Source organism: Phoxinus phoxinus, assembly GCF_949152265.1.
Source record: "Phoxinus phoxinus genome assembly, chromosome: 7".
Lineage (NCBI taxonomy): Eukaryota > Metazoa > Chordata > Actinopteri > Cypriniformes > Leuciscidae > Phoxinus > Phoxinus phoxinus.
This window is the reverse complement of record NC_136882.1, coordinates 3,346,580-3,369,395: the sequence shown is the minus strand read 5'-3', so window position 1 is coordinate 3,369,395 and position 22,816 is coordinate 3,346,580. Positions and strand designations below refer to the sequence as shown.

At 39.5% G+C, this 22,816-nt stretch overlaps 1 protein-coding gene across 1 annotated transcript in view; it reads right to left on the bottom strand.

Moving 5' to 3' along the window:
• The window catches only part of LOC307002128 (piezo-type mechanosensitive ion channel component 2), a 93,296-nt gene that overhangs the window by 62,073 nt on the left and 8,407 nt on the right, over positions 1 to 22,816 (bottom strand). Inside the window, exons 4-19 of the mRNA XM_079619421.1 lie at positions 21,352 to 21,496; positions 20,436 to 20,655; positions 20,135 to 20,348; positions 18,173 to 18,338; positions 14,419 to 14,545; positions 13,884 to 14,032; positions 12,484 to 12,747; positions 11,520 to 11,625; positions 10,300 to 10,481; positions 7,194 to 7,342; positions 6,872 to 7,039; positions 6,516 to 6,557; positions 6,187 to 6,219; positions 1,722 to 1,810; positions 948 to 1,111; positions 648 to 824 (exon numbers count right to left, since the gene is read on the bottom strand). Of these exons, the coding sequence (XP_079475547.1) occupies positions 648 to 824; positions 948 to 1,111; positions 1,722 to 1,810; positions 6,187 to 6,219; positions 6,516 to 6,557; positions 6,872 to 7,039; positions 7,194 to 7,342; positions 10,300 to 10,481; positions 11,520 to 11,625; positions 12,484 to 12,747; positions 13,884 to 14,032; positions 14,419 to 14,545; positions 18,173 to 18,338; positions 20,135 to 20,348; positions 20,436 to 20,655; positions 21,352 to 21,496 (2,395 nt within the window). The remainder of the gene's footprint in view (positions 1 to 647; positions 825 to 947; positions 1,112 to 1,721; positions 1,811 to 6,186; positions 6,220 to 6,515; positions 6,558 to 6,871; positions 7,040 to 7,193; positions 7,343 to 10,299; positions 10,482 to 11,519; positions 11,626 to 12,483; positions 12,748 to 13,883; positions 14,033 to 14,418; positions 14,546 to 18,172; positions 18,339 to 20,134; positions 20,349 to 20,435; positions 20,656 to 21,351; positions 21,497 to 22,816) is intronic.

The window sequence follows — 22,816 nt, the reverse complement described above, 5'->3', positions numbered from 1 at the left end:
AAACTGTGGTAAAAAACTGTGTGTGTGTAGCCTGGGAAAACCCAGACCACTCTCAGTTGTAACTGAGTTAGGGTCTGGCAAAGCTCCATAGACAATTCATTTCCACAGGGGCGTCACCAACGGACGTCGGATAGATCTAAAACCAATCAGAGCGATGAATGACATGACGTATGCAGAGCGACGGAGAAACATCTCGAGACTCTCAGCAATTCTCTGTTTGTGTTAACGAAAATGACCATTTTAAATCGCTTGAAACAGACGCGATAGCTGATTCGAACGAGTGATGTTGTGATGTTCCATGGCGGCATCCATCTTTGTAATGTACAAAATCTGCGTCACCGTCTCTGCTCTGTCGTCAGCGTGTAAAGCCCGCCCCAACGTTTCTGATTGGTGCCGCGATTTCGACGGATTGGAAATGGGTTTCAATGGGCTCTTTGCCAGACCCACTTGCAGAGCAAATCTAAATTTGCCGGAAGTGGTCTGGGTTTTCCCAGGCTTGTGTGTGTGTGTGTGTGTGTGTGTGTGTGTGTGTGTGTGTGTTTTTATGTGTGTGTAAGAATTGCTGATGCATTAGTAATTGCTGATGCATTAGTAATATAACAGTAAAATTATGTTTCCGAGTCAGCAGTTACATAAATAATACTTACAGCAGTGCAGTTTGAAGAATATTCAGATGGTTTGATACTTTTTAGCTGGTACATCATTTTACACACAACCATCACACAGGCCCAAACAGAAGACACATTGAAGGCCAAAGGCCGCAGTCTTGGATATGGCAGAGCAAATGTCCAAAACACCAAAAACAAAAAGTTCATCAGCGATACCTGAAATACAAATAGCATGTAAGAGTGTAAGTAACAGTGTGCAGGTGCTAGTTGAGCTTGACCGGATGTACAATTAATTTAAATGTAAGGTTTGTGTAGGATGTACACTGGTTTATGTCTTACCTCCTGCACACAAACCCAGATGATGCCTGTCGAGACTAGTTTGAAGCTGTGGAGCTCCAGTATTCTCCAGCACACCTCCTGACCTCTCCATAACAACAGAACAGCACGCAGGATCAACTCGTGCACCCTGTCCACCACCACCAACCACCGGTTCACTGCGTCCACTACAAAACATGCACACATTCTGCTTATTTCAATTTATTGCATTACATGATTTTTTTCTGTCTTAAAGTTCATGGCCCCCCCCAACTCAGGAACTTGAGTATCACAATTATCCCAGAGCTTCTCAGTGGAAATACGCCTTGAGAGGGCGTTTATGTCCAATTTTTACCTAGGAAACTTGTATTTACTATATTTCCAATAGCATGTGAAGGCAGCATAAAGCCCTGTGTTTTAGTTACTCCTGGTGGGTTTTAGTTTGCATTTAGTGTAGTTTACAGTTTTCGGGTGCTTCTACTATTTACTCTCCTGCGATCTCCAGTAAAGTTAAGTATTTTTTTTTTTTTTTTTTTTTTAAATAAAGGCTATTTTGGTTTTACACAATTTTGGTCTGCTACACAAGATTAATTCAATTAGTTTCGAAAAACATAATTTGTTTGAATGGACTGTTATACTCTCTACAAAGGTTTCCTCAATTTATTTCAGGAAATAAACTAATTGAACACATTATTTTTGAGTGTTGTTAAATAATAGCTTTCTCACACAGAACGTGTTGTATGGATTACTTGTGTGTTGCATTTTAAACCAAATTGTCCGGGTAGGAATTGTACTTACCATCATCTTCTACTTCTATTTTTTCCAAGGAGGAAGACGAAATATTTATTTGATCACCACCTTTTCCTCTGAGCTGCCCTTCCTTCAGCCTTTAAGGGAGAAAGACAGAATCATGTATACCTCCCCGGTGAGATGTGTTGCGATCTTCAAACAATGCAGATGAATTACATGCAGTTGCTTGCTTTATTGGGGAACTCCGCCATCTGGTGTTTTCTAACCCCTTTTACTGTTGTTATATGGAAAAGTGCACCTGGGTCAACATGTTTTAAAACAGCAATAAATTATGGACAGAACAGTGAAAAAAAATAAAAAATTGCAACAAAGCATCTTATTCAACACTAAGAGTAAAGGGGGAGATACTACCAAACGGCATTTCTGTGATCTGTAGTCAGTTTACACGTCACACTCAGCACATGGACAAAAATAATACTGAAATGCAATCCTACAGAAAATCAATGTATATTCAGATTCTTTACAATTTATTCAAGTTTAAAGGTGCAATGTGTATTATTTCTGAGGATCTATTGACAGAAATGCAAAATAAGATCCATAACTATGTTTTCAGTGTGTTTACTTAATGAACCGTTCACACTAAAAATCACACACTGCACCTTTAAAACAAGTACACCTGTCTCTCTTTTATTTTGTCACTTCCAGCTGTACTTCTATTTCTAAAAAAAATCAAAAGCATTTATCGAAAGTCTTTTTCATAATGGTCATAATTTAAAGGGCTGCAAATTTCGATTTGTTCCACAGCCAGCTGTGTCTTTCTTAAATGCAACCACTGATAAACGTATTAAAAAAGTGGGTCCCACTTTATATTAAGTGGTTTTAAGTACTATGTACTTACATAGACAAATAAGTACAATGTACTTATTGTGTTCATGTTGTATTGTAAAACACTGTTGCTGCTACTGCGGTGTGATACGGGTAAGGTTAGGGACAGGTGTGCTGGTATGGTTAAGTTTAAGGGTGGGTTAAGGTGTAAGGGAAGGGTCAACAGTGTAATTACAAATGTAATTACATCAGTTCATTACAGTTGTAATTACATGCAGGTATTTTCAAAATATAAGTACAATGTAAAAACATGTATGTACACAATAAGTCCATTGTTTCAAATTATTAATTTCAATGTACCGTAAAACTTCAAATAATAGCCGAGTCCCAAATAGACGCCTGTCTCTTTTACACGCCTGGTGTGGCTACAGGTTTGGATAATAAAGGCCGGTCTCAAATAGAGGCCGGGTCTTTTTTTTGTTTCGGGTTGTATTTAATCTTCTAAAACCCGTCAGATCGTCTGTTTAAGCCAGTTATATGGTGTAGATTGGGCACGCAAGAGAGCCCTGCGCATTTGGGCGGGAGCTGTTAGCGCAAGCAAGGCAGGAGGTATCGCACACCGGACGAGATGCGCCGCGCCGCGTCTATGTATCGCACACCGGACGAGATGCGCCGCTCCGCGTCTATGTATCGCACACCGGACGAGAAGCGCCGCTCCGCGTCTATGTATCGCACACCGGACGAGAAGCGCCGCTCCGCGTCTATGTATCGCACACCGGACGAGATGCGCCGCGCCGCGTCTATGTATCGCACACCGGACGAGAAGCGCCGCTCCGCGTCTATGTATCGCACACCGGACGAGATGCGCCGCGCCGCGTCTATGTAGGCTATCGCACACCGGATGAGAAGCGCCGCGCCGCGTCTATGTATCGCACACCGGACGAGATGCGCCGCGCCGCGTCTATGTAGGCTATCGCACACCGGATGAGAAGCGCCGTGCCGCGTCGCGTCTATGTATCGCACACCGGATGAGAAGCGCCGCATCTATGACAACTTTATCACACACCGGACGAGAAGCGCCGCGTCTGTGACAACTCGCGTTCGCACACCGGACGAGAAGCGCGCGCGTGCGGCGTTTATGACAACTCGAGTTATCGGACGCGCACTTTGTCAGTTTATGGCCAGCAATATTGTTATGTTTAAGGACATTATGGAATTAAGATCATGTCTATGTTATGATTGTACTGTACAATTAAATACAATCGTTGCTTAGTCTACACTACAGTCTGAATTCACTTTACCTCAGAGCGTCCGTTAACTGAATTGAGAATATCATCTGAAAATCCGATAGCAGCAGCAATTTTCATTCAACCAGCTGATTTCTGTAAATGAATGTAAAGCTAAATGTATATTGCAGCGCAGGGTGAAGTCTCAACACTAAATTAAAGGCCTGTCTCATATAGACGCCTGTCTCCAATACAAGCCGGTGCAGTTCGACGATTTGGGAAAATAAAAGCCCGGGCTATTATTTGAAGTTTTACGGTAAGTACATAGTACTTAAAGCCACTTAATATAAAGTGGGACCAAAAAGGGTAAGAAGAATCAATATCAGATGAATCCGGCCCTGCTGCTGAGCTGACCTCCATGTTCCACGGTGTGGCCCACCAACAATCATACAGATCCCTTGACTGTGCGATGAAGTTAACACCAAAACTGTACTCTGATTCGGCTATAGCTAAAGTCGTCAGCTGCGGTCGCACAAAAGCTGAAGCACTGGTCACAAACGTCCTGGCACCCCTCGCATCTGACTTCTCCCCAGAGCCTTGAGTCAAAAGACATTTTATTTTCCATTGCAACAGATGCCTCTAATAAAGACAATGTGAAAACATTCCCGATCTCTGTGAGATTCTGGACTCCTCAGCAGGGCATCCAGAAACGAGTTCTTGATTTCTTTGAACAGGCCGCCGAGATGCGATCACTGACACCTTACTGAATATATTGAAGGAACACAAACTCAGCATCCATAACATCTCGGCATACTAGGCTGACAATGCGGCGGTAAATGCACTCCATTTACCAAAATCTTAAAAAAATCAACAGCAAGTTCCTCCCCGCAAACTGCCCAGCTCACATTATACACAATGCAGTAAAACGTGCCAGCAATGCACTGCAAACAGATGTGGAGACTATTGAGATAAAATCATTCAACCATTTCAGCTGTTCTGCCAAGTGAGTTTCCACCCTCAAAGAAATGAAAGCTTTAGCGTAAGTTCTGCCGGGAAGACTCAATTGTTGCGTCACTTATTATCTTCTGCTGGGTCGGCTGCGCCAGGCTTCATGAACTTGCGCTTCATGCTTTCACCGACTACGCTAACGTGACGTATGGATCTCAATCACACTAGGCTTGTTTGACTTGAACCGGCACTGCGCAGACCGATCGGTGAATGACATCAAAGAGTACTGCGAGAGCGAATAAAAAGTAGACGTCTCCTTAAGCTTTTGAATTGCTCTCGCGGTGCTTTGATGTCATAAACCGATCGATCTGTGCAGCGAACAAGCCTACTGTGTTGCCAGGGCACACCCTGCTCTGCTTCTGATAGTTAGTTAGAGCTGCGTTCCTCTCATATGATTGGTTGGTGAAATCAATTGACTCGAAAATATTAAACCGCATGCAAGGTCACACACACAGCAGCGCAAAGAAGATGCTTTTTTCGGAGCAAAAGTTGACTGTCCTCCTCTTCTCCGTTAATCTTAGAGTTGACAGGCTCAAGAGAGAATTCACGAGTTTCTATGATGCCGCGGAGCAATACCTTAAGAAATGGTTCAACTTCTCCGAAACGGGGCACCTGTTCAACATCCAGTGTTTCAATCTCAAGGAAAAGCAAGAAATCAGCTACTAGCAATTAACCGCAGCTGTATCCGCCCTTCAGATGGAGGACGAGCTTGACCTGGATGAGCTCTACAATGAGAGCTGTATTCTGAAAGAGATATTGCCTCATCTGGAGATGCACAGGCACCCTGTAGGCGAGCTTTGGGCCCAAGCACTCAGAACAGGTCTGCGTTCCCACACTATGCCAAGCTACTGTCTTTCATTTTGAGCATCCCATGAGCAATGCATACTCAGAACGGGTGTTTTCAATTATGAAAGGTGTCTGGACCGATGTGAGAAACAAGTGCTCATTTAACCTGGTCCGCAGCGAAAATCAATGTAAAAATGAATTTGGTGATGAATTGTGCAGAGTTCCATAAATACATCCTGGGAAAAGACAGGAGTGCTGGCGGCAGTGAAAACCTCATAGGGTCTCCACAACCTATTCCTAGGTAGGCTATAGCTCAAGTGTGAATTGAATGTTTTATTGTTTCTATTAATGTATCTAATTAATCTATATGCACAAAGACAATACGACCTTTCTGTCCCCTTTTTGTTTTATAGAGTAGGCCTAGATGGAGAGAGCGCAAGTTGCAGCAGCCGCGAGGACAGTGAATGTGCAGGCAAAAAATACTTCGGCCTAATGTCTGATGTCGGGTTACACAAAGCAAATCATCCACACAATTATTTAGTTTTCTTATTTAATGACCGTTTGGTTCAGGTTTGAAATTCATTATCTTTTTGAATAGGCTATGAAGTCTAATATCATACTAGGCCTAAATTCTCACTTGAAGCCCAGCAAAGCTAAACCTCACTCACCATTTCATCAGTTTCTCAGTGTTTTTCCTTATCCTGCAGTAAATAAAAAAGAAAAGAAAAAGTCAGTTAATTACAGGAGTTCTTATAACGCACAAAAGATGAAGGTGCTTTAGAGCGGGGAGATGAGGAATAACTTCAGGATCAAGAAAATGAATAAATGCACAAAATCACCTGGGCTGAAAGGATGCAATTATGATTAAGGAAAACAAATAATATATTAGAGCTGTCAATTTATTGTGTTGATTTCGTTCAATTAATTATGGGAAATGTATTTAATGATGCAAAAAAAGAAAACAATTTAAATCCGTTGCAAGAAGTGAAATACTCACATATCAAAAATCCCCTTCAGTGTTTCCTTCAGATCTTCTTCTCTGAAATCATATCTCAAGATATTAATAGATCTGCAATGTTACTTCTCAAGTAAATTCATCTTGTTTTAATTGGAAAATTATACAATTATTTATTATTTAACTATATAAGTGAGCATAAGAGAAAGATTATTCAGTTCACTGCTGATGTAACTCACTGACGTAGGAAAATAAAGATAAAATGTAAAGAAAAGTTTCAGTGGAAGCTATGGAGTATGCAGGGGGCTTTGTATTCTGATGGTTTTGATTTCTCTCACAATCATTTTATTGAGTCCAAAAGACAAAGCTGCAATGTGTGTTTGCATATTTTGACACACCTGTTTGTTCTGTTCTTTGTTGAAACTGTCTGAAGATCGGTTAAAGAGAGGAAGTCACAGTTGAAATAATGCAGCTGGAGAATGCAGGCCAGAAGGAAGAAAGCTGGCCGTAAGATTCGTGCAAATAGTTCAACGGTGTCAAACTGTTCTAACCCAAGGTCTCGTAACCTGACAGAGTGAACACACAGATTTCATGTGTAAAAGCCGTCACATAATCATATGTACATGCTATCAGCAAACTCGTTTATGAACATTAACAGGGCCTTCTGGCAAAAATGCCTCCAAAAATGCCTAAGAAATTATCTTCAATGGCAGTACTTGCCTTTCCTCTGTTATGCCGAAGATCTTTTGGAACAGGATACAGACACTTTTAAACTGGTATATGTAGATCAGGATCAAAACTAGAATTGAGTATCCAACCACAACCGCCCAGAAATACTTCAGTTGACTTCTCCATACTTGATAATGTACCTGGACAAAACAGTTTCATCAATATTCTAGTTAAACAGAATTTACAACCCATTTTATTTAGGTAATGTGACATGTTTCCAAGTGAAATCAAATTCAACGAGAGAGCAAAAAATTTAAGTCTAGGCACTTTATTTTATTATTGGATGTTCCTATTTTGACTCTTATTATTTCTGAGATAAAAACATGGATGTCCCAACAAAATTTGTGTCTCAATAGTGATAAGGTTTTGCTCATTGGCACCTCTTGTGAGCTTCGTAAAGCTGGCTCACTAATTTTAAACATTGATGGGTCTGATTTGGAGGCACAAACTAAATTAAAAGACTTAGGAGTGATATTTGATTCTAGTTTGACCTTTGACTCTCATGTGCGGTACATTGTTAAGAACTCCTTTTTTCATCTGAGAAATATTGCTAGACTCCGCTCTGTTATCCCTCTCGGTGACTGAAAGGCTTATTAATTCCTTTGTTTTTTCCCGCATTGACCATTGCAATGCACTTCTTGCTGGGGTTCCTAAAACCACACTTAACAAACTTCAATGTGTTCAAAATTCTGCTGCTAGGATCTTGACTGGAATCGGGAGAAATGAGCATATTACACCGATTTTAAAGTCTCTGCACTGGCTCCCGGTCAGGTTCCGAGTCGATTTTAAAATCCTTATGCTCACATATACACACCTGAGCGTCACTTACGCTCTTCACAAGCTGGTCTATTGGCAGTCCCACAGACTCGGTTGCGTACTGTAGGGGACAGGGCTTTCTCATCATATGCTCCTAGGCTCTGGAATGCACTCCCTCCAAATATCATGATGCAAAGACTCTAAGTAATTTTAAAACTCATTTAAAAACGCATTTTTTTAGGTTAGCTTTTATTTCATTTTTTGTGTGTGTGTGTGTTGTATTTTAATTTGTCTGTTCTATTATGTAAAGCGCCTTGAGAAGCTGCTTTAAAGGCGCTATATAAAAATAAAGTTATTATTATTATTTTATGCATCTGGAAATGATGTGGGCGTTCCATTACAGATTTTTTTTTAATTCCAGTCCAATTTGAAGATGACTTTCCTCACTAGAATGGCTAGGTCAACTCCTGCTAGTAGACACCGTTACGACAGCGGCTACGTTTACATGCAACCAAATAATCCCTTAGTAATCAGATCGACGGCTCAATCGGACTGAAAAGCCCTGACAAATACTGTTGCTATGTGCTACACGCTACGCCGCTCTCACACACGTCACACCATGTTCTTACGCAGTGAAATATACATCTCAGAACAGAGAGCAGACTGACAACGCACTGACAGACAGGACAGAGCAGGTTACCTTTGATATTAAACAAAGTCTCACCTTTTAAATTTGGTAATTTTTTAACGAAATTTAAACAATAAATACCGTTTTGTGTCTCTTTAATGTGTGTGTCAGATCGCTGTGTCGCCTCAGTTAATGCTGCTCGTGAACCGATCATCTCTTCCTTCTAGTTCATTTATAGCATCAAATAAACATGAATGAACATCAGGAGGAATGTTGTTTTAACCGCGGAACGGCGTCAGTACACTCCGCTTCTCAAGTTCAAATCCTCCAACGTTAATCCTGTCTGCTTTGTCGGACAAAAATGGCAGATTTGGCGGATGGTGGATTATGATTGGTCAGATCGCCTGTCAATCAAACTCCCTGCGAAGGGTCAATTAAACGTACACAAAAACCACTTTCTGTGTGGCCTTATAATCTTGTAAAGAAGTTATATACCATCTTAACATGACTATATTATGTTAAATTATATAATTTTTATTAAAATTATTTAAGAAAATGTATAAATAATACAATTTAATTTCATCTTGAATATATTTAATAAGAAAAGCTGCGTTATAGCTTGAGCTGCAAGGTTTCTCTGAATAAAGCTGATTTACGTGTATGAAGTCTGGAATCTGTAGTCTGTATAAAAGGTATTTATTGAGTTTATATTCGTCTGACGAGAGTGACAACAGGCTGTAAAGGAAAGGTTGAGCGTAAAACCCTTATATGGAGATTAGATGGTTTGGGCGTGTTTTATGCAAATGACAAACCTCCTGCCGGCCGCTCATTTAGAATACTCTAAATAATACTCTAAATAATACTCTAAATAATACTCTAAATAATTTAATTGAAACGGAGTTGTGTAAACGGCCCCTTAGAACAAATTAATGTGCTATGAATAATTTAAGGAACCTTTAAAAGCAAGGAAAAAACACCAGAGCAGCAAAATATGAATAAAAAGCTAGTTAACTATGAATCAATAAAATGTCTAACTGTTACATAATTTCCAGTCAGTGGTGCGAGTAATTACGTTTTTTTTTTTTTTACTATGGTACTGTTCTTAGTATTTTTATTTTGGAAAACTTACATTCCAAAGCATAATACACATTTTTTAAGTACTATATTTCATAAAAACATAGCATTCATCGTTATTTCAAGAAGAAATTGACACCCGTCTGAGACGTGATCACTGTATACGGAGTAGGCTATGTTAGTATTAAAATAACTAGTATTGTGTGCATCTTCACTCTGCTGTAGCAGTTTCAAATTATGTTCAACTAGATCACATAAAAAATGCAACTTAAAATGTAAACTCATTTTGCCGCATGTTATATCTGTTTTAATATTTGTGTTTATACTCAGACAAAGCGCATCTCTGGGGGCAAAATATTCAACCAGTTAAAAACATAGACCTCTGAGTCAATCTTAAGCAACGATCTGACCCAATTTCATGACCCTACATACTGTATATGTATGAAATTGGTGAACATTACATTGAGTTTCTGAATTAACTCAGTTTCTGAACATTACATTATTGAGTTTCTGAATTAAGGACAGTTATTTTAAATTGTTAGAGAAAAACAAGCCAATTTTAATGTAGGTTCTGCAGGTTGGCTAATAAATGGATCAGAAATCTTTGGTTTTGAAAAGGTTGTCACATGGTTAACTCACCTCGTACAGAACCACACCGAAAAGGAATAAGCAGATGTAGAGAATTTTGTAGACTGCCACTTTGTCTGAGAAACTGACAAAGAAGAACATGAAGCAGCAGCAGAAGATCCAGTACTTCACCAGAAGGCCTTTTACCGATCCTCCCAACACAGTCATCATTTGAGAGCTTTGACTGTTGTCAGCTGTAATCGAAATATACACACATTTACACAGTAGTTATTTTGCAAGTGAGATGTTATATGTTCAAACAAGCATTAAGGACCTAGATGAGACTAAACCTTCAGGAAAGCAAAATAGGGTAGCCAAAATATATTTAAATGTTCACCATGTTATATTCAATTACAAACTTTAGACTTAAAGACATAATAATCTACTGTCATTTATAGAAACAGCAGCATTTTCTATCCTATCCCTTGAAATTGAAGTAATTGAAAAAAAAAAACTGTAACTAAAGTCTAAGCTTCTGTTTACACCTGGTATTAAGAAGCAATCTGCACAGACCCCTATGGCCAGCTTCTACTATTCCCACTAAATATAGGAAATGGCATATCAATCTTCAAGCAGAAGGAGCTGGATGAAAATTTCTGAATCATATCAATCCACAATCTGACAGCCTGGATTAAATCACACTGTTTGTTCATTTGGCCAGAAAAGAAACTGAGAACTGTTTCTCCGAAGGGTTTTATCTCCATTTCTGTCAACTGCTCTTCAGCTTCATAATCGACGGATTTTGCAACATTGATACTGTTATTGAACTGAATTTAATCAACATTGAAGTGTCTTCTGTAGCTCTTCTTTACAGCAGTTTGCATTACTGTGAAGCTGCTTTGAAATAATCTGTATTGTATAAATCACTCCACTTTGTGCATTAAAATCATGTAATGCACACCTAGTCCATATGCAGTATTAATTAATTAATGGAAACTCACATGAAAATTAAATCAGGCAAGGGAGATCAGAAGCCTGATATACGTTTAAGTTTTAGCATCTGCATCCATACTGCCTTTGTTTTGTGGCCTTCAATCATCTTCACAGTTGCAGCCCAAATAATGTTTTTTTGTGCTTATTTATTTTGCTCATTATTTGGGCTATATCTATAAATCTATAGTGACTTCCCCTAGCCCTAATCAGACAATGCAGAACAACCACATGCTGTATATCATGCACAGAATCTGTGAACAAAAAAATAAGTAATCAAAAGATCAAAAAGATATCCATACATGTTTGAACTTTGACTTCCATTAAATCATCCGTGCTCTGTCGCTCCTCTTTTTTTTCCTTCAGCCGTTGTCTTAGTAAAATCCAGAAACTAAACGTAAAAGAAACCTGCAAAGAAATCATTAGATTTTAAAACAGATATGGGACGTTACACATTTCTATAACACATCTTATAAAAATGTGTTCTGTCAATCAATAAAAAAATAAAAATAAAAAAAAGAATCACGATGAATAAAATCTAATATTTTTATGTTGTAATAATTACACATTTAATATTGTTTATGTAGAAACAACATAAAGACAGTAGCCTATGTATTTTAAATATTGAATTAATTATAGGCATTCAGCATTACAGTATAATTAAAAAGCAATCTCTCTTTTTTTATTTACTTTAAATAATATAACTAATTTTATTTTAAGTGAACTGAAAACAATCTCCACATAAACATGTCCCATTTAGCGGTGCCCTTCAATATATCAGGGTTCAATGTTGACAGTGCTGTAAACAGTGCTTTATGATTTTTAGGTAGGTCTGACAGGGATATATACAGTGGAAAAGAAATTAAGTTTGAGGAAAACATTTCAGGATTTTTCTCCACACAATGGACTTCAATCGCAACCAACATGTTGAAGTCCAAATCAATGCAGTTTCAAAGAGCTTTGAAGTGCTTCAAGCGGCTCTGCACGATCCCAGCTGAGGAATAGGATCTTATCTAGCGAAAAATAAAAATGATTTGAGCCGTTTGAAGCACTTCAAAGTCCTTTGAAAATGTTGGTTGCGATTGAAGTCCATTGTGAGGAGAAAAATCTTGTAATGTTTTCCTCAAAAGAATGTATTTCTTTTCCACTGAAGAAAGAAAGACATGAACATCTTGGATGGCTTTGGGATGAGTAAATTATCAGGAAATTTTCATTTTGAGGTGAACTAATCCTTTAAGCTCTATCACAAAATTTCGGTTCACATACCTTTGCAGCAAGATGCACACAGGGCACTGGATAACCATAGACATCAAAGTCAATCAACACAACCTTCGGTAAAGTAGGGAAAATGTCAATATGCTTAAGATGGAGTTGACTGATGAATGTAACCACTAGCAGCAATGTCCCATAGACAGCAAGAAATGGAGCACTGAGCATAGCGAACCGCCGCCGATCCTTCAACATCCAGATCACACACGACCACACCAGTAACATTAATGTGAGCCATGAGTTATAGCTGATGCTCCATACCTGCACACATATAAAGAAAAACAAGCATGTAACCTGATGGGCCTCAGTCCAGAAGAAGAGCAAGTGCCCTCAATTTCATGGAGCAAGGCTTGACACGAGTGGGTGTATCTTCCAATTTGAGAAGTATGCAGATCGGGAGAGGGCATACGGTCTAATAATACACATATATTAGGACCATTCAACCGGTTACACCAGCAAAGATATTTTTTGCTTTGTTTTGCTTCCACAGTTTTTGTGATATATTTATTACATAAATATATTATATAGAAAATATACCATTGCAAAAAAAAAAAAAGAATAAAAAAAAAGAACTCAGGCCCCGTTTACACGAAGGGAAGACGCAGATATTTCCCAGCGGTTTGGCCTGTCATTTACACGAAACCCCCGTTTTTATCACAGAAAACGATTATTTCTAAAAACTCCGGCTAAAGTGGAGATTTCTGAAAACGCCGGTTATGTGTTGCCGTGTCAACTGGGTTTTAGGTTCTCTCTTGTCGATCCTGAGGATTCTGATTGGCTTGCATGGCTTTATCCTTCTCCCTACACTGGCGCCCATAGGTTTGGCATAGTTATGATGGTGCTCGACGGCGTATTTATGCGGGTTGTGTGCACGATGTTATTATTGAAAACGGAGGGGGGGGGATATTTGTTTCTCTAAATACCCGGCTATGTGTAAATGTGGCCTAAATGAGTGTAAAAAAAACATTGTTCAATGTTATATTTAGAATTTAGCTAATTATCATAGGTAACAAGGACAGAAATTGCATGGAACAATGTATTCAATCCCTTAAAGCTAAATGAATGGCAGTGCATGAGAACAGTTCATAGTCTCATAAGATTAAGCATTTTACACCAACAAATATTCTCTTACTTTTACTGTCATTGCCAGGGACTATTTTTCTAGAGGAAGGATGGCTTTTAATGATTTTACTTATAAAGTTATACATTATATATTTGTATTGTGTGGTAACAATTTTATAAAAGCAATAGGGCACTCAAGGAGTGCTGACGTGATTGCAGCCAGCCAGGGTTTTCACTAAAACATTATTGTTTTTATCATTGAATGAATTCAATCTATTGAATATTGGTCTATAAAATACTGGTCTTTGCTATTCAGCCCACAAACACTACGTTACCATCGTGATGATGAGAGCAATTATATAGCTCTGTTTCATGATGAACTGTCCAAGTTGGATCCAAGCACTGGGTCCAGGCCGATCAGTGGAAGGTAGAGAGTCCACGTCATTCAATATTTCATTGGCTCCGTCACAGCTTTCATTCTCCACTGTATATGTTGTGCATGCATTTAACACACAATTACACACAGATTCTTAAATATGAACAAAATAATCTTAAGAAATATATGTGAACAGAGTGACAGAGTAAATCTCAAATGTTTTGACATTTGCAAGCCATTACCTGTATATGTATCTGTTGCAATGAAAAAACTATATATCCAGCTTAGTAATAGTTCAGAAAGTTATCAGCACTCGCCATCAACCGACCTTCTTACCAGCTCCTCTATGCATTGTTTTATCGTGTAGCCTTTAGTCATAGCTGACCTTGTTCTCAAACTCTCTTCTATGCTGTTGTTTTGTGTGTATTTGGACTTGGGGACAATGTACACAATAATTATGTAGACGTTCTATATTTAATTACTTTTTGATGTACAGTAAGAGGTCTTCTGTGTGTATGGAGACAAAGCCAAGCAATTTGGGTAGTCATCCTCCAGAATCAGGGAATTCACCCCAGAACCTTCGGGGTCTTCCCACGTCCTCTTCCACACCAACACCATAGCCTAAAACATGGCAACAACAGCACAGAAAGCAGATGTTTAAATAATGCTGTGATTGCCTTTGAGTTTAAAGCAAGACATTCTCCACACTGATCTTCATCTCTACTGAATTCCTATTCGATGTAGCACTGCAAGTAACTGCTCTAATTATGCTTAATAGTTTGGTCATTTTTTGTTAACACATTAACTTTTTTAAAGATTAATTGAACAATGTCTTTTTTCTCGCTCCACACAGTCCCCACCTGTTCAGCAAGTGGTTGTGTGTCAGGTGCGTCAATAGGCCCTTTTAAGGTGGGCTTTATCCCCCCCCTAAATTTCTACCCCAAAATTCTGATTAGCTCCATAATATGTTCACAAATTCACGATCGCCTTAGTACCCTTTAAAACTTTTCAAATGGCGGCATGCTTTGGCTCCTCCCCATCTTTTAGTCTGCGTTATTCAGAGCGTCAGCAATTCAGGGGAGCGAATCCCTTTGTAGTTTTGTTTATTATTCCCATGATTTTTTTCCAGCTGTATAATTGTTTGCCAATTAGTGATTGTATATGTATAGACCTTATGTATGACCTTTCCTGTCAATTTCCATGCTTTGTTTGTGTCAGCCTTCTGTCGGTGAGTCGCAATCTCACAGTTTAGTCAAGCCAAGACATTGTCTGGTTTTGTTTGTTTTGTATTTGTTCTCTTCTGTAATAAACTGCTCTTGGTTTCTACTGACTAGCCCACAGTTCACTTTACGTGACAGATTGTTTTATAGATAAAATATGCCTAACCTCACAAGCGTGGTGAGGCAGTATAGCACAGACTCCAGAAGGGGTTATGTTACTACTGACTGCCATGTGGCAAGGAAATCAAAAAGGCTTAAGAAAGTTACAAACCTTCCCTGCTTTATTAACTGTATTATGTTAACATCTAACTATTAACATGTAAATAATAAGGTCGTTATCATCAAAATGGATACTCTTTACAGAGCCTTCATGAGAGCATGTTAATATATTATCCCTCTATATTATCCATATATCTATATTCATTTTATTTCTATTGATAAATAATTTCTTACCTCTTTTTTAGGGGGGAAATGGTGAATTTTGGAGAGGCTTGATAGGATGCTGGAGTCTTCAGAATAGTTTTCAACATTTTCCTGAGCATGGTATATTTTCGGGTTACAAATGCAGATAAATAGACAAACATGTACACAATTGCATTTTTTCCCCATTGTTTACAGCAATACTTTTTGAGTGCAAAATAAAACATGTTTACTGAATTGCATTAAATAGCAATAGTGACTGCAGTAATATAATTCAGAGATTCGATTACAGGATTGCCAGGAGTTAAAAACAAGTTAGGTAGCAGAATTTAGGATATGCTAGAGCAGTGGTTCCCAGCCCTGGTCCTGAAGTGCCCCCAGCACTGAACATTTTAGATGGCTCCCTAATAAAACACACCAGTGTAGCAAACAGCACATTCTAGGGCCCAGTTTTATGATACGGCTCCCTCTCTGACTGCAACAGGATTCCTGTATTTCGGTTGAATTGTCCATAACCATCAGATTAGGATACTAAGACAACTGACAGCCACCTCAAACGTTGAATAGGCAGGACTTCTCATTGATCCACAGGCAGTTTCTGCTCTGCACACATCTTGAGACTAATCCCTAAGGTTTACACCCAAACCACCATCAAAATTCCTTTTAATAATAATAATTTGTTACATTTATATAACGCTTTTTCTGGGACCTCAAAGCGCTTCACATATGGAAGGGGGAATCTCCTCAACCACCACCAAAGTGCAGCTCCACCTGGATAATGCGACGGCAGCCATATTGCGCCAGAACGCCCACCGCACACCAGCTTACTGGTGGAGAGGAGACAGTGATGAAGCCAATCAGTGTATATATATCTGGGGATGATTAGGAGGCCATGATGGACAGAGGCCAAGGGGCAAATTTTGGCCAGGATGGCGGGGTTACACCCCTACTCTTTTTCGAAGGACATCCTGAGATTTTTAATGACCACAGAGAGTCAAGACCTCGGTTTAACATCTCTTCCGAAGGTCTTCAACAATGCTGTAGGAGGGCCACTTTCCTGCAGAGTTCAGCTTCAACTTACCCTACCACACCTGCCTGGAAGTTTCTAGTTATCCTGAAGATTTTGATTAGTTGGTTTAGATGTGTTTAATTAAGTTTGGAGATAAATTTCTAGCTTCCAGGAGAAAGTGCAAACACTTCCAAAACGTATAGTGAGAGAGTGATGAGGGTGGAGTGCCTCCATATCTACAAATCCTCCTACTCTTCATTACCACATACAGGATGTTGGTCCACCAACTACCAACCTTGAAACTTGCTAAGGTTACCCTATGTTGCCATATTACCTCCAAAACCCAAGTTAGAGGGGCGACAGGAGAGAAATGAGACGCCAAATGGGGGGAATGCCCAAGATTCTCTACCGACTTGCGAGAAGCGGAATGGCCCATCCTTCTTTCTCCTGGCCAGTTGCCGCGTATGCTTTTCCCACAACCTTGTATGTAAACTGGCAGGGTTTCGAGGGCAAAGTTGGAGTCCTCAAGACCTTAACACTTCCTCATGGAGGTCTGGGAGAAATGGAATACTTGTGGGGAAAACACGTTTATGATCCGCTAAGAAACGCTCATCTAGTCTGCTTGTAGTGCGCTCCTGTCTCTCCACCGACCAGTCTAGGCTTAATTTGGCGGTGATGCAGGTCATGCCATCAAGTAACTCACGGTTGATGTGGAGGAGGTGGCGGCTTCAGATAAAACATCCACCTCGACTCCAGTCGCAGATTGATTGAGCAACATGCTCTCGCCCGCACCGGAAGAAGCCGGCGAGCGGGCTTCAGAGTTCGGTGCGATAGCAATGGAACTGGCAACAGAGGATTGGGAAAGGGACAGACCCGACCTAAGCTCTTCAGCCAGATCCAGCTGCAAACCACATGTGTGCAGACAACGCTCTGCCTCAGCAGCGGCGGGTCCAGCACTGCGGGGCGCAGACGCCTGGATCCAGTCCCCCGAGAACAAAGCAGAGCACACTCTGGGAGCAGAGATTTTTCAATGTGAATGCATCAGTGCGCACAGCCAGCCCCCTCAAGAACCAAGACACACCACACACAAATCATGAGAGTCATTGGGCGTGATATTTCTCTCACATGGACGCACCCACTTTCGCACTCATTTTTTTTTAGCACATGTACAACTACCAAACGGCTTCTCTGAAGACAATGAAGCTAATTACGTGTTCTCTAGGCGCCCCTTATATAGCCAGCTGGCACGCCTATGACATCACCTAGCGGTGGCAACCAATTAAGATTGGTGTTTAGTACACATACTTCAGACACCGGTCACCCTTCAAAGCATCAACAGCATGACGCAGTTCGAGTTCTACTTCGAAAGGGAACTCTCCTGACTGCTGTGTCATCTATGTGAGTGCTTAGCAGGAGCTGTTTAGCTGTACTACATAACGAGTTAGGAGGAGATGTAATATATGGCGTATGCATTATCTGATGTTAAACTCTGCAGAAGATGATGGTAGCCCTCCAAAAGCAGATTTTAACACCCTGCCACATAGAAACATGTTTTTTTGTAGCCTCATGTCTGTGCGTGTGTGAAGTGCATTACAGTACCTCCTCAACAGATTGATTCCACTTTTGGAGTAGACTCATGACTGAAAAATACAGCAGTAGGAGCATTAGTGGGTTCATTATTGCAGGCCAGCTGCCATCTTCATGCAGAGCCAGGACATACGGTTCTGACATGTTGGTCTGGATGAGCGCTGTCAAACCAAACAACCTGTTAAACAGACATAGATATTAGATGCAAACAGATTTTGAACAGTGTTTTAGCAAGGTGTTTGCACAAAATTTTTTTTCCCACCATTGTTTTGATGATAGTGGTGGAGAACGCTGTCAAACATGTCATTCCAAAATCCCCCATAGGTGTTTAATTGGGTTTAGATGTGGTAATGTATACATTAAAAATAATATTTATGTAATTTTAAAGTCCCCATGAAATCAAAAGTTTTATGGAATGTTGTTGTATTTATAAATTATTTATCTGTTCACAATTATTATAATTATTATTATATTAATTCATGTGCCCCCATAATATTTTAACCAAAAATAACAACATTTCTTCTCTGATGACATTTACATTAGCGCGAGGGCTGGGCGATGAGGTTGTCCAGTAGCCAGACTAATTTCAGTTCCTCCCCTCTACTAATCATCTCTTGAACCTCTGATTTTTGATGTTGTTGTTTTTTGGCAGATTGATTACCATTTGTATAAACAGTTTTGCCACATGGTTAAACTATGGTTAGTGTAGCAAAAGTGTACCATGGTTAATTTGTGGTTAACATAGTTTAACTATAATAAGTATTTTTTTCTGTTGCAGTAAAACCATGGTGAATTTCCGTAAGGGCATGAAAGAACACATTACCCTCTGAAACAATCGTTGACCAAGTTTTTTTTCATGACTTTTTCCTCTTTAAAATTCTGTATTGGCAACAACTAGAAACAATGGTGACCTACTCATCATTTTAGGGTAATGTCATCTGGACTAAACTGGCATGCTAAAAGTGTGTTGTTTTAATAAAGGGAGTTCTAGGCTTCATATGGGGAAAAAGAATAGCCTTATGTTACATCCACGCTCACCCCGGTCATTGACGGTCATAACACCAACTCACCACATGAGGGAACCACCTGCTGAGTTCTCAATTCTGTCCAATCCCTCATCAGCCACCACATGGATCTCCCATTTAACTTTGCAGAGTCTCGTATCTTGTTAGTGCATTACTAAGCTTTATTTCCACTGCTGATATTTCTATGTATGACCTTGCTTCACTTGTGTTTACCCCTTTGCCGTTCGTTTAGATTGTTTGCCTGGTTGGACTGTCTTCACTGGTTTGAACCCTCATTCGTCTTCCAACCCTGTCTTCGTATTTGCCTAATACATGCTGTGCTCATGGATCCCGCTGTGCCTCCTGAGTCTTCCTCGTTACACCTTCATTTAGTGTGTAATAATGATGGCAAATGGCAATCTTGTTTTCTTATTGCTGATCCTGTTTGGACTTAAATTAGATGGAGGAAATAGAGTCGATTCCATCTGGTGGGAGTTGGGAATTGAAGTCGACTCAGAAAATATCTCCTCAGATTGTTCTGATCCACCTTATTTTTATCATAACAGTGGGCGCAGACATTTCTACCTTGAATATGCAGTTTTGTTTCAGATGCTTCTAGTTATTTTGATAAGAATAATAATATTACACATACATAGGTGACTCATGACCAAAACTTAATACACAGGCACTAATTGTTGCCTTGTGTGATGATCACTACACCAGTTTTGAATCCCTGGACAATTTAAAAAGACAAATAAAGATTATTCGCTTTTCTGAAAGAGTTGAGAGTAAGCTATTAGTAGTTTGGTATAATAGAAAGAAAGAAGGGATTAAATAAGACAACTGTATGTTATGTGTGTAATGTGACTTGATTATGCTTCTTCATAGCTAAGCGTAGAGCATGATTGATGTAAATAGCATGGGATTTTACAGAATGATATTGGTTTACTTAGTAGAGATCGAAATGCACCTGGCAAAGTCATCCTGAGGAGGAATGAGCTGCTGGAAGAGGGGCAGCTGGTAGAGGTAGAGGATAAGGATGTGTCCTCCACTGAAGATGGTCATCATTACACACAAAGAACTGTAGTGCAGCAGAGACATGGTGTAGTCCAACACCCAGCACCACACAAGGCCAAGAAACACCATGAAATACAGTGCTGACGTCAGACAGGGAAACGTTATACCTGTCAAAATATGTAAAATCATTGACTGCATCTATACACAATTTTCCAGAATGCATGCACACACGTTCATCTCTCTATATGCATTACCTGCCAGTCCTAACAGAACAGTGACCAAAATTTTTCCAGCAGTGTTCATTACAGAGGACATGAGGAGTCTGAGACCAGTCATAAACATGATGAGTTTCTGCAGAAGGTCGGGAGAGGAGTCAGGAGCGGTGCAGCTCTCGGCAGAGGTGTCACAGGAGGAACCCGCAGATGTCCCACTCGCCCCTTCATATTCGGAGTCGGAAATCTCTTCTTCTGAACCCTGTCAAACAGCGACACAGGACAAAAGCAGAGAACACTCAAAAGTTATATCAAATAAATACAGCAAAAATTTTGTATTCCTGGTAACACTTTATAATAACTGGGCATGAATAATCATGTACTAATATTAGTGCATGGTTATTCATGCCCTGTTATTGTAAAGTGTTACCGTATTCCTTATAATCATTTACAGGTGAAACTAATGTATTATATAGACTCATTACATGCAAAGTGAGATATTTCAAGCCTTTATTTGTTATAATTTTGATGATTATGGCTTAAAGATTATGAAAACCTTTTCACAATATTCTAATTTTGAATTTGGGGTTTCCATAAACTGTAAGCCGTAATCATCAAAATTATAACAAATAAAGGCTTGAAATATCTCACTTTGCATGTAATGAGTCTATATAATATATTAGTTTCACCTTTTAAGTTGAATTACTGAATTAAATTAACTTTTTGCACCATATTCGAAGTTTTCGAGTTTCACCCGTATTTTGCAACACAAAGTAGCCAGTATCAAGAGAGGGTCACCTCAATTAACCTTCCAGGAAAGATTGGTTCCAGCCATGCTTTAATTTTCAAGTAAACCCAGAGTCCTTGATCAACTGGCCCAGGTGTGTTTGATTTGACGGACAGAAAGCTGGACGTGCAGCAGAACCGCTCTACAATAACACGACTAGCTGCTCATTACCTCAGTCTCGTAGAGCTGCCGGCGGTTTTCACTGTGATGTGGCTTCTTGGGCTTACACCGGCGAATGATGAACAGTGTAGACAGGAAGACAGCAAAATCTGGCATTAGCAGACGTATTATGTTAAGTGTGTCCACGTCGCTAAACCTGGAAAGAGTTAAAATAAAAGTTTCACTTACAAAAAGCAAATAAACTGGAATCATTGAGACAGTTTAAGCAGAAAATACAACATAGAAAGAGAAACCTTCCCCACAAAACATAATTATTATTTATAAAGTAAAATAGAACAAATGGAATACCTCAGGGAATATTTTGTAACTCTAGGCTCACATATAGCTGTCTCCTGCGGTTGTCATGCCAACTTTCCAAATGCTACTTTATTACAAAGTCCCTTTAAGACAAATCATTTCACTCGGCGGCCATCTTTAAACGCCTCTCGGGCATGCAAGTGCAGCTGCTATCTCTTTGAATGGGGAAACATCAAATTCTCCAAAACTGTTCGCCAAGATTACTATTAAATTTCATATTTGAAATCACCAATGAAATCTGACAACAACTTGTCTCATAAAATGTGTTTTTTCGAAATGCTCAAATCATGACAGAAAACGCCATTTGTATAGGCTGATCAAGCTAATGCGCATGCGCAGTGGAAGTGCTCGTCTGACTGACTCCACAGTTTCTAACTGCAGCTTGATGTTCCTGTGACTACAGTTTAGTATTAAGTAATGTTATTAAGAATTTTAAGGTCTATGGGACTGTAGAAAACCTCTCTGGTCATGGCCGCAGATTGAACAGAAGGACAGTGCGAATGATAGACAAAAAGCTGTCACCGATCATGGGTCCTCCATCAGGATACATACACCTCTACTCTCAGAAAAAAATGGTACAAAAGCTGTCACTGGAACAATTCCCTGTAAAAGGTTCTAATACAGTATGTATAATTTAGGTAGGTAATATGCGCATTTTTTTAATCTTTAGGGTACTAATTTGCACTCTTTAGGTACACCTTTTTCTCTGAGAGTGTAAAAGCACTGAAGACTGGCTGAGGACAAAACACTGTTCTGAAGCGGCCTTCTTTGAGCCCTGAATCCCATCAAACATCTATGGAAAATAGTTAAAACATGCGGTCTAGAGAAGTCACCCATGAAACCTGAGACAGCTGGAGCAGTTTGCTCATGAAGAACCAGTTAACCAGTGCAGAAGTCTCATTGGGAGCTACAGAAATCGCTTGGTTGGAGTGATTGCCTTTAAACCAAATATTCGCTTAAGGGCCTATAATTTTTGTCCGTGCCATTTTCATTTGCTTTATCATTTAAAATATTCTGTTGAATCAAAAATCTAAATCAAGTCATAATTTTTCTTCTTTTTAATAAATACGGAATAAAAAAAATATGGCTTCCAATTACTTTAGTCAGTTTCAAATTATTTTAGACAAAAATTGAGTTTTTTTTTTCATGGAAGGATACC